Here is a 12,798-nt window from a genome sequence, read left to right as displayed (position 1 = left end):
TACAAAACCATGGAGCAAACAGCCAAAAGGTGGCGCTACAGCAAGGATGTTTACCTTTTAGCCTGTATCTCAGGAATTACTTGACCTAAATTCAAAATTCCTTTTTATTCTGTTTCCTACAATGGACTTTTATCAATTTGCATCATAAATTTGACTTTTTACAAGTTAGTCTTCCTGCCTATTCACACTGTCTGAAATACCTACTTTTATCATCTCATCTGTCAGATTCTTTTGAAATTCAGTGTGAAACATCTACAGACCACGCTTACCAAAAGTTATCAAAGAAAGTTGGATATGTCAAACCATTTGACTTATTTTTTCAGATTCAATTTTGTCATGAGGCAATTAATTTTCAGTAGGCTAAATAAGCCACTCTGAATATGTAATCAACATGTTATTTAATATACAGGTGTAGGACATCATAATTGTTAGATGTTTGTTAATAGTTATCATCCATTGCCTTTATTATTCATATTTTTTCTTAAGAAATGTTTACGTTGCTTGGAGCCTTGACAATTCAACAGTTTGAGTGTGTGAATGCGTAAACTAAACATATTTTCACAGTGATCGTTTTGCTGTGATTAAAGAGCAGTAATAGCTTACTGAATGTGGAAATGGTCCTTTGGAGTATTTTTGTCTTGGTAAAATAAATAAATGGACATACATGTACATACATATCATTTAATTTGTTAAATATTTAAGACCTTTCCAATGAACACATGAATGAATACAGACAATTTAAGAAATGGTCCATTCATCTCTATTTTAAAATAATTGCATCAAATTGTGCTAAAAGTATACAATTAACCTAAGTATCTAAACTGTAAAATTCATTCAATTCATAATGTATCTTGTGTGTTTCAAAAACTTTGCGGAATTATACACTTTCATATTTTTGTTCATGCATACATGCACTCAACACTGACTTTGCCAGTAACTCAGTGAAAAGGACTTTGTTTCCCAATCCGAAGGTTGAGGGTTCAAACCCTGCCTTTGCCTTACTTCACCTGGTCTTAATGCTAAATCTTCAAGTTCTTGGGCTGACTGTGTCTCGTCATTTCAGCTTGCATTCATGAAAACCACATTTCATTAACAATTAAATAACAAACAAGTATCCAAATGCTCCCAATCTGCTTGGACCCTGATCATCGCCGCTTGCGGCTATATTTGTCATTGCTCCAGAGGGTGACAAGGGAGTTTAGTTAAGGTTATATTTCTGCTCCTGATTTTGTGCCTACACGTTTAACACCAAAGACTCAGACTGCTGGGCCAGTGGCTTGTTCATTGTTGTGCCTCGGTGCTGCAGTCACTGTGAATCCCATCCGTAGAGTGCCTGCTTAGTTGCATTGAAACATGGCCGCAAACATCCATTGATCGTTCCATGCTGAAGGCAAGAGGCGTCTGAACGCACTATATTACCCCACATTAGTAATCAGAAATGAGTAAACACAGCTAGTGCCTGGGACCTTTCCGTGTGGAGTTTGCATGTTCTCCCTGTGTCCACATGCGTTTCCTCCCACAGTCCAAAGACATGCTTGTTGGTTTAATAGGAGAATGTACATGTGTGAGCAAATGTTGCATGGGCCCTTTGATGGATTGGTGACCTGTCCAGGGCCTTTCATCCAATGTCTGCTGGGACGGGCTCCAGATCCCCCCCTCCCCCCTCCTCCTCGTGCCCCGGACTAGGGATAAGAGGTTCATAAAAGGGATGCTTGGATGAATGGCTAGTGGCTGTTGTAGAATCAGTACTGTAGTGCTGGGCACATGAGTTGTCACATGAGTTGTATGCTTATTTTTAATCCTTGAGAGGAACGTATCGGCACAAAAAAGGCTGGAAAATGTTTTGTAGTTTTGGTTATTTTGTCTTTGTTATTTTAGTTTGTTGTGTTGCTTCATTATATTTTAACCGGATCCCATGAGGGTGAAGGGCAAAGTTGTTTTGTTTGTTTTGTAGAGACTGGAGTCTCTCTCTCTCTAAATGGTCCCAGTCTTCATAACTGCCTCAAACTTCATAACTTTCCCAGCCTTCAATAACTGTCCCAGGCTTTATAACTGCCTCAAACTTCATAACTGTCCCAGACTTTACAACTGCCTTGAACTTCATAACTGTCCCAGACTTTATAACTGCCTCGAACTTCATAACTGTCCCAGACTTTATAACTGCCTCAAACTTCATTACTGTCCCAGACTTTATAACTGCCTCAAACTTCATTACTGTCCCAGACTTTATAACTGCCTCAAACTTCATAACTGCCCCTGCCTTCATTACTGAGATACAATCCATAATTATATACAATGCATCAATTATTTGATCCCAGCTTCCTTGAATATGACTAAACAAAATGTATGAAGCAAAACACATTATATTGTCATGCATTAAATAATTCAGTATCAATATTTAAATTATAATAGTATAATAGTACTATTGCAGTATCAATATTTAAATATATGGAAATCAGTACAAAAAGTGAATGCACTTTTTCATTTTTGTGGACATTATTGGAATTATTTAGCAGTTTTTTGTCTGAATCTAACCTCTCACCATTTTTTTTAATGTTTAATTTTGATAGACCTAAAGAATGAGAGAAAAAAAAGGTTTGCAATCACAAACCCAGGAGCGAGGGCACTGATGCTAATTCAGAAAGACGGATTCACAGCCTGGCTCATTATACAATCTGTGTGATTTCCCGGCTCTGGACAATGAGACAATAATGTTAATTTTTTGTGTGAGGGGGTCTTAATACATTACAGGCCATGTGTGGTCCTTTCACATTCGGCCTGATGAATGAGAGCTAGATTGTTTGTGGCAGCTACTTCCTTTGACAATCATTGGCTGGCCTGGGCTCTACCCGTACTCTTATCGGACAAGGCTGAGCCCTGCCCCCCAGTCCATATCCTGGAAGCTGAGGTGCTTTGCCATCTCTCTGAGGAGTGCAAATGTGAGTGACAACATCACGGTGGTCCCCGGACGATGCAGTTTCCTGTGCTTCCTTAGAAACAGTGGACCTGGGTCGAGTACACATTGAAATGCATTACGTCCATAAAAAAATGAAAACAGTCTTACTTCTCACAGAGCAGTGAAACATTTTGCTAACTAGAATGCACAAAAATAGAAAATATATATTTATGTATTTTATACTGTATATATTATATATATATATAAATATATATATATATATATAATTTTTTTCTGAGTATTGTTGGAAATAGATCTTTTAAAATGTTTGGAAATGGAAATGGAATTCACACTGAGATAAAACCAGAATAAGATACTGTATCTTCAGATAAAAAGTGTTTGTGTGCGTGTGCGTGTGTAATATGTGAAATATTTTTTTCTATATAACACATTTTCAAAAAAAGTCCATGTATACATGTTATATTACATTTCCGTAAGGGTGTCTTATGGATTGTTATTTCACTCAGGTCTGAAAGGCATGGTGCCAGAGAGTCTGACTCGTTGTTACTTGAAGGTTTTTAGGATTCATTTTGCATACCATACTTATTTCCTAACAGGATTGAATCTTTGCCACACAGTCAGAAATATAATGAAAGTAACATGAACCTTTTTTATGATTTCCTGAATTGTGATTAAATAGGATTTTTCTGTGAATTAATTGGCGCATCCTTATAGGGTTCTGAGTGAATTGCTTTTCATGGATTTTTACAGGATGTGTTTAGGGGGGTAATGGAAACCAGGTCAGCGAAGGGCAGAAGTCACGAAGACTTCCACAATTTGAAAGGTTAATGCAAAATTTATCACCTTTTCATTAAGGTATATCAAATATTTTTTTAATGAAATCTCAGATGAATGTGCCCCAGGCCCTGGTTCTTTCAAAGCTGCAGTAGGCGTGCTATTAATGATTCATGGATCAAGAAATGGATGTTTTCCAATTGAGAAAATGAGATTATCATTCACTTTAAAGGCTTCAGCATTAATTAAGAACATTCTCATTACTCATAATTAGCCCTGCCTGCATTCTTTACGTGCATATCTATTGAGACCCCCACCCCCCATCCCCCGTACTCCGTCCCCCTCCCCCAACTCTCCATCCTTTTGGGCCCGGTCAGTCAGCAGGGCCTGGAGATTGAGGGGGATGGCTGGAGTGTATGCATAGATCTGGCATTGGCGTTTATTATGAGTGGTGCACGACAGCGGGCTTTGATATAAATGGGTCATTAACCTCAGCAGAAAATGTCATTATTGTTTTTTAAATGCTAAAGTTAATTCGCAGATAATGGCAGTCTTCTCCCTTGTGGCTGGAAATGAATCTTTTATAAATTGTGCGACACTGCAGTGTATCAGAGAGAGAGAGGGGCGAGCAGAGTTGACATATCATACTTTTCTGGAATGTAAACATGAGGAGGAACTGCTCAGATAGTCTGTGGAGAAAAAGATCATTACTGGTGATTTCACACTAATGGGGCAGAGAGAACATGCTCCTGATATAATAGGCTGCTTTAATAATGTCGGCTTGGGTCAGTCACTGCAAGCATATAACAGGTCTGTAGCTTTCATTTTTAACAAGACTAAGAGGTGCCAGCCCTACTCTGCACTGACATCCTTTCCTTTATTAATGCATGTGCTTCGGTGACAGGGTTTCATAAGTAGTTTTTCAGGAAGCGTCTGCCATGCAAACAATTAAAGCAAAGTGGTGCAGGCTGTTTCATTGTTAATAAATGATACGGTGCTGCATCTGCGTAGTAGCTCCACTAGGAATACTAATTGTGAAATAGGCTGCATCACTGTAGCAAATAAGACCTCTCATCAGTACAGTGTGTATGACCAGGAGGTTATGTGAGTGTATCGATGTCTAAAGCCAGCATCAGGATGAAATTCACAGGGTGGGGAGGTTAAAAGAGCTCTTATGTATTCTGGTTCTAGTTTAGAATTGGTGTGTTTGTGTGCATGTGTGTATGTGTAAATACAGATGTGTTTGTTTTTCGATGTGTGCATGCTTGTTTGTCTTGGCCTCTGTGTTTGTGTGTTTGTTGCATGTTATATTGAATGCCTGTGAGTACATGAATGTACGTGTCTGTGTTTATGTGTGTGTGTGTGTGTTTTTGTGTATGTGTGTGTGTATACATGTATATATGTGTGTGTGTATGAGTGTGTGTGATTGTGTGCACATGCGTGTATCTGTAGGAGTGTGTGTTCATGTGTGTGTGGGTGTGTGTGATTGTACGTGTGGGAGTGTGTGTGTGTGAGCGTGTGTGTGTGTAGGAGTGTGTTTATCTGTGGGTGTGTGTGTGTGATTGTACGTGTGGGGGTGTATGTGTGTGTGTGTTCGTGTGTGTGTATGTGTGTGTGTGTGTGTAAGATTGTGTGTTTGTGTGTGTGTGTGTATGTGTGGGTGTGTGTGTGATTGTACGTGTGGGTGTGTGTGTGTGTGTGTAAGAGTGTGTGTTTGTGTGTGTGTGTGTGTGTGTGTGTGTGTGTGTGTGGATGTGGGTGTGTGCGTGATTGTACGTGTGGGGGTGTATGTGTGGTGTGTGATTGTACGTGTGGGGTGTGTGTGTGTGCGGGTGTGTGTGCACTGTGTTTGTGTGTAGGAGTGTGTGGGTGTGGGTGTGATTGTACGTGTGGGGGTGTATGTGTGTACATATGTGCATGTGATCATGCCTGCATGGCTACACTGGGAGGTCCAAAGAGAATGAGAGTACTGATCTGTCATTGGCAGGTATTATTGTTTTTGAGCAGGCTCTGTGCTGCTGTTATTCTATAATATGGGGCTGACATAAGCACCTTGCCTTGTAGTACTATTCAAAGGTAGCCCAAAATAGCCATGCTCAACTGGTAATCCACAGTGAAATATTGATCCCTGGAACTAGGCAAGTATACTACACATTAAGATACATATTATTCACCTGTATTCAAACTGCAGCTGAATTTGTAGACTCAGAACTTCAGGGTATTGAAATATCAATCCTTCACCTCTATTCATTTTAACCAAAGCACAGATAGATTGTTCTATCTATGTCTTAAACTATATATTGCTACAGCGCATATTCCTGGCTGTGCTGAGAGACACACGCACACACACACTCAGATATCCACAGGCGCACACACACACACACATATGCTCAGACATACTCATGTACACGTGCACATGCACGCCTGCAGCAGCTTGTGCACACACACACACACACTTTTTTTTGAAGGGGGTGAAAGTCTTCATTCTGCTGTGCCTCGAGGTCTTCTGGTTTTGGTTCTTTAAATTCTCATGAATAAAATATGGCCGGAGGTTTTCTTTGGCGAGGCGTGATGCTATTTACTGATTATGGATATCCGGAATGGAAACTCATGACAATGAAGGAAAGACAAAATACTGAGGGGTACAAATAATTTTGACTTGACTCACAGCACAATTATTTGGGCTGAACTGAAATGGCGAACAGACATTGCTGCTGATGCTGTATTCCTCACTGCCTTATTCATTAACATGGAGATTTTCTCCTTATCTCCTTAAAAAAAACCGCCATCAACGCTTCTGATAAGCCAGGCAGGCGCAGCATTTTACTGCTCTCAGTGCTGTCTTTGTGTGGTGCCTTTATGTGCTTGTGCGGGAAATACAGGCTGAGCTTATTACATTCACATACTTTTAGCTATTTGGCAGGCATCTTTCTCCAGAGTGAAAAACTGCTGCAGTTTTTTATAGTCTATTCATAGTTTCCTCATGGGTATTTCAGCTATGCCCCATCTGGGAAGCAAACCACTGAGGTACAAGCCCAGTTCCGTCACTTTCCAAATAGGAATTCATCGGTTTTACCCGGTCTCAGACCTGTGGTCCTTTTAGTTAAACTGCTGGCAATAATCTCCACTTTGCAACTTCACATTAATATTTTCTCTTCCTCTAAGCTGTCAAGCTCGATGAATTTCATCCCTCACTCACTCATGTCTTTCATTTCCCCCATTAAAACCCATTTTAGCCTTCAGGGATCAAATCAATTTTTTAGTATCTTGACCTAGATGTTAAATACAATAGATCTAATTTGGTAAAGACCTCATTTCAGCGATGCATTCTAGAAGTTTCTATAATCGTAATAGTTAGTTATTGTAAGGACCTATCATTTTATTTTAGTTTTGGTGTTCTGTTGCAGTTACAGTTTGATGATACACAGTAAAATGTTTAGTGATAAATACATTCTTGACAGAGAACATTTGACTTTGACCGAATGCATTTGAGGCCCCTCTGACTCATATAAACTCAGTTACGTAAGAGTTAAATTCAAATGACACATTTTAGTTTTGGGAACAAAGCATGGTGCATTTGTCTGAAGTATCTGTTAGCCTTTGAGCTGGTAGGAGCTCTGCACTGTCTCTTTGCCTGCCTTAAGGCCTTTCCCTGTCCTGCAGCTAACCCTGACTGAGCTCCGCTGAGCAGAGTGGCATGTTTCTGTTTCTTTCCTTTCCAGCCTCATCTGGCACCATCATAGGCACCACTTAGGGTTAGGGTTAGGGCCTGGGGCCCCATCGTGGTTAAGAGGCTCCTGTGGTGTTTTTTTATTTAACATTTTGGGGCCCATTTTCAAGATTTCACCTAGGGGCTCGCAAACACACGGGCCGGCTCTCCTACTAGGTATCTTTCAGTCTGTGGGAAAACTCATCTGAGTGAAAATGTCAGTAAAGGTCACTATGGCCAGTGAAGATATCGAAATATAAAACAACCTGGACACTGAGAAAAAAGAAGAAACCTAAAAAAGACAATATGGAAACAAGACCAATAAAAAGTGAAAGGGGAGTTTGATGCGTGTGTACCACCTTTTCTCAAAAAGAAAGATGGCAGCTGAAAGTAGTCCAAGGATATCAACAGCAAATTTGGTCATTGGGAACTTCCAGAACACTGTCCTCCTCAGAAAAAAATTACTCACAGAAGTGATTTCTTCCAAGGCCTCATAATAGTTAGCTCCAAATTTTTCGTCTTCTCTCTAGACTTGTTATAAAACAACAACCTTTTTAGGCATAAAGCCTCAAGAATCTTTCTGTACATAACATTTTCAGCTTGCATACTCAAAACCTTATGTTTTGTTTACATAGGAGAAACAATACGTGTCCTTCCATGCAAGGCTAACAAACTATACACCGTTTGACATGTAATTTCATTAGCCAACATGCTTTTCATTTGGCACTAGATCTCGCTGCTGGCTGGCTATGTACTGGACAGAAATTACACTGTCCAGCTTGAGTCATTGCTGGTGCATGGTGGATCCCATCGGCTATACTGAGAAACTGCATGGCCAGTACTCAATCAGAGAAGCTTGTAGGTGCACTCATCTTGTTTCAGGGTCTATCTGAACCAGAGAAAATAACACTCATATGTACACAATACTTTTGGCGTGTTTATAATGGTGAAATGGACAACAACGATAATTCCTTAGGAGAATTGCTAGGTAAACAATGAACATTCTATCATTGCTTCTCCAATAAAAAATTGCTGTGGATTTTGTTTTCTGGATTCTTGCTGTGATAAAAACACTGACTTTGCAGTTATTCATGTCCGTGGATTTCCAAAATGAATAGAAGGTGAGGACCCCAAGCATGTTTTGCCACCCCATGTTACAAAATATGGAACCTTGTCTCTAAAACAGTAAAATTGTGACCTTTAACACTTGTAAAGGTATATTGTGTGACCAGACTGATTGAAAATTTCTCCATAAAAAAACTGAATGAATGCAAATAAAGCCACTCAGGTCAATGCAGCTTTAGGGTTAAAGAAAGACCATGTTTTTGTTTTGCACATTATTCTCTTCACTGTCTCAAAACTATTCCTGCAGTGATAGCCATTGTGTTTTTTTTTTCTTCTTTATGTGTTTGTGTGCTTTTATGTGTATTTTTTTTTCTCTTTTGTACCAAGTTTCTTCGTGAAAAATATCTTGCACTCTTTTGCCAGAATGAACTTTGTGTGATTTACAAATGTATATGATGGAGTTTAATGTACATCTTCATAAGCTCAGTAAATGCATTGCATCAGCACTAAACAAACTGCATTTTGTATAACTGCACAACTTGCAAAAGTGCCCCATCTGTTCCCCCTGGATCTATAAAAGCCTCTTTTCCATAAAAAGTGTAATTAGCTTTTAGCATATTTAGCTTTTAATATTCAACACAACTTTCACCCATATTATTTCTTCCCTGGTGTTTGGAAAGTTTTGCAGTGGAGGAGAGAAGGCAGAGTGCGACGTGATTGACGGGCAGATTGTGCGCTGTGGAGCTGGGGGATTCTGGCGCTTTCTGCCTGTAGGGGATGGCGAGGTTTGTGGAGTAGCTGGATGGTTTGGCCGGTTTGGGGTTCTCTGTGGAGCTGTTGGGCTGGTTTGGGGTTCTCTGTGGATGGAGCTGTTTGGCCGGTTTGGGGTTCTCTGTGGATGGAGCTGTTGGGCTGGTTTGGGGTTCTCTGTGGAGCTGTGGGGCTGGTTTGGGGTTCTCTGTGGAGCTGTGGGGCTGGTTTGGGGTTCTCTGTGGAGCTGTTTGGCTGGTTTGGGGTTCTCGGCTGGGCTAATGTTACAGCACCCTAATCACAGAAGGAGTTGGGTTCTCTTGGCAGCTTGTTGGCCCTCTGCTCCCTGTGCAGTGCTGATGCAGCTGTGCCAGTTGCAAGCTCTCCTGGAGCACACCCTCCTTGCCCACTCTCCTCCAAGACCTTCCTCTGAATGGGTACACACACACACATACGCACAAACAAACTCTCCCTCTCTGTCGCCTCTCTCCTCTCTTCCAGGACCCAGATCCACTTCACGGTGGCTATTGATTTCACCGCCTCTAACGGTGAGTGCTCTCTCGTGTGCACTGTTAGAATAAAAGCATCACAATGGCTCTTGACTCTCACACAAGTGCGCTTGAGGGAGAGACACCTCTGTCTCCCAATCTCTCCCCTCACTGTTTCAGTGGGCTCTTGTGCTACCAGCACAGGCACTCTTGGATACTTCAAATTGTTTGTTTGCTTTAGCAGCTGGCCTTAACAAGGGTGACATTCATTAGCGAGCGTCCATATTGCTGGGTATGGAAATAGGGCTGCTTAAGTACCGGGCTCATGTCCTGCTACGGGAATGAAACCAGTGACCTTTCGGTTCCGGGAAAGGAAATGAGACAACTAAACCCTTTTGCCATTCCAGTGGTTTGAAAGGTTACACATAATAATAATTACCTCCCGCAATACTGATATGGGTGATCATACCTGGAAGGGCTTTGTGCCTATCAGATCCACCATGAAGCCCAGAGAAACACACACAAGGGTAGTTCATGAATCATTTGTACCCGTGCTGGAATTTCTGAACTATTATTGGTTATTGATTCTGTAGCATTTACTCTCACACCCCTGAGGACTCCATGCCGTGTAGATGACCCTGATCAGGTAGCCTGGCTTAGTGCTTTCAAGCCGGCATCTGTATCTTGACTCCAATCAGACCCTAGCTGTTGACCCCTGACACCTGACCTTTGCCCTCCCACAGGTAATCCATCCCAGTCCACGTCGCTGCACTATATGAACCCGTACCAGATGAACGCCTATGCCATGGCGCTGAAGGCAGTAGGCGAGATCATCCAGGACTACGACAGCGACAAGATGTTCCCCGCGCTCGGCTTTGGTGCAAAGCTACCGCCCGACGGGCGTGTTTCACACGAATTCCCCCTGGTAACGCTCTACTGTGTACACATGCACACTCACTCACACGCACACATGCGTGCACACGAGCACACGCACACACGCATATTCACACAAGTGCACACCCATGAACACATACATATGCACACGCACTCGCATACGCACACGTGCACAAATGCATACACCTACGCACATGCACGCACACATGCGCGTGTATGCACACACATACGCACACACAAATGCACATGCATGTACACGTAGACACACCCACACACAGACAAACACAGGCATCCACACACACACAAACAAGCACACACACACACACACCCCACCCCCCTCAAAATGCCAGAGATACAGGAAAAATATGCACCATCTGATTGGGAAGAACAGGAATTCTCTCACACCAAAATTCAAATACTGTACATGTTGAAGATCCTGACAAGAAAACAGGAGGAAAAGTTGTCTATTACGGGTGTTTGTTTGACCCATTCACATGAATCAGCGTGAATGTTTGCGCGTTGGCTTTTGTGTTTCTGGTTATAAATCAGGGGCTAAATCCTGCTGAAACTTATTTCACATTTTATTTTTGAAGTGTAAATTGGATGCCCTAAGCCTCACAGCCTTTTCAGTTTGTTGTGCTAAAGCCCAATTCGTGCTGCCTTTCCCAGGAGCGCACGGTTCTTCTAAGCTCTCAATCTGATTATTCTCAGTCAGCAGAATGTTTGCTGGCCACTGTACAGAACTAATAAGCTGTTAAACTGCCAGTTATAGTCTGCACCCTGTATCTTCATATTGATATTTTCACAGCCTCCAAGCTGCCTGACTTCCCATTGCGCTTCATTGCAATCACTCATTTGCCGCTTGCATTTCTCACAGTAAAACCCCTTTGGGCCTGCGGGAATCCAGTCATCATTTCCACATCTCTGCCTGACCTAGATTTTAATGCAGCAAATCTCAGCCTTGTTCCAGGTGTTGGATTCTACAGTAAGAGGTGCAATAGTTTTAATTGGAAAAGGCTTTTCATAAAGAAGCTCGTTCTAATTGAAAGCTGAGATAAAACGTTACTCGTTATTAAGGAAAGGCAGAGTGTACTGAAGTGATGGATTGTTACAGGCGTCATTTTACTTTTCTTTTTTTTTTCAGAATGGCAATATTGAAAACCCGTACTGCAATGGGATGGAGGGGATTCTCGAGGCCTACCACCAGAGCCTGAAGACTGTCCAGCTTTACGGCCCGACCAATTTCGCCCCAGTCGTCAATCACGTGGCCAGGTACAATCACCAGACCACCAATGCTGTGCCTTTTCCCATAATTCCCTTCAACCACAAGAGATCATAGTTTGTACCAAAGCGCAATAACTACCAAATGTGGGGCAAACATGTATTTTGGAATGCAGCTATTTAGATATTGATAAAAACGCGAAAACAACCTTTATTATTAGAGTAAGGTTGCTTCACACTGGTAGCCTGAGGTATTTGTGTGTGTTTGTGTGGGAGGCACAGCGTGTGTGTGAAGTGTGGGTTTGTGTGTCAGATGTGCATTTTTAAAATACTTTTTAAATAACTCTTTAGATGCTGGTAAAATGAAAAATTTGAAAATATTCCAGAATGCCATAATATACAATCACTACGGAAGATTATTATTATGAATATGAAAATGGATGTTCCGTGGTAGCTAAAATTGTTAGTAATAAACATGAATATATCTGATCTCTGATAATGTCCTCATATTGCTTTGACCATAGAACAGCCCCATCACATTATAACTTACTCCCAATAACTTTATAATGCATGTGTGTGTGTGTGTGTCTGTGTGTGTGCGTGTGTGTGTGGTCTGTGTGTGTGTGTATGTTGAATGCATGCATATGTGACTGTTATGTCGGTGTGTGTGTGTGTGTGTGTGTGTGTATGTGTGTTATGTCTGTGTGTGTGTGTGTGTGTGTGTACATGTGTGTGTGTGTATGTGTACATACTTGTTAACTCCTAAGTGCATGGTCTATGTTTGCATGAAGAAGAGGGCACCTCTTTAGTGCAAACTGCAGTGAATCTCTCTCCATCTGATCACTCTGTCATTCTCCAGGGTAATTAGGAGTTCCATTTTGACATGGTTAGACTTGCTAAGCATGAGCGTAATTTGCTTCCCAAGCCACCAGGTGGCAGGGAGGAGCACAAGCAGCTTGAGCCCTTAGAAAGGGGGAAAG

At 41.5% G+C, this 12,798-nt stretch overlaps 1 protein-coding gene across 1 annotated transcript in view; it reads left to right on the top strand.

Moving 5' to 3' along the window:
• LOC135235089 (copine-5-like) overlaps positions 1 to 12,798 on the top strand; it is a 225,068-nt gene that overhangs the window by 190,276 nt on the left and 21,994 nt on the right. The window contains exons 16-18 of the mRNA XM_064300284.1: positions 9,717 to 9,763; positions 10,447 to 10,628; positions 11,742 to 11,869. Of these exons, the coding sequence (XP_064156354.1) occupies positions 9,717 to 9,763; positions 10,447 to 10,628; positions 11,742 to 11,869 (357 nt within the window). The remainder of the gene's footprint in view (positions 1 to 9,716; positions 9,764 to 10,446; positions 10,629 to 11,741; positions 11,870 to 12,798) is intronic.

This window comes from Anguilla rostrata, chromosome 11 (assembly GCF_018555375.3).
Source record: "Anguilla rostrata isolate EN2019 chromosome 11, ASM1855537v3, whole genome shotgun sequence".
Taxonomy (NCBI): domain Eukaryota; kingdom Metazoa; phylum Chordata; class Actinopteri; order Anguilliformes; family Anguillidae; genus Anguilla; species Anguilla rostrata.
The sequence above is the reverse complement of the archived record's forward strand: the minus strand, read 5'-3'. Positions and strand labels throughout refer to the sequence as shown.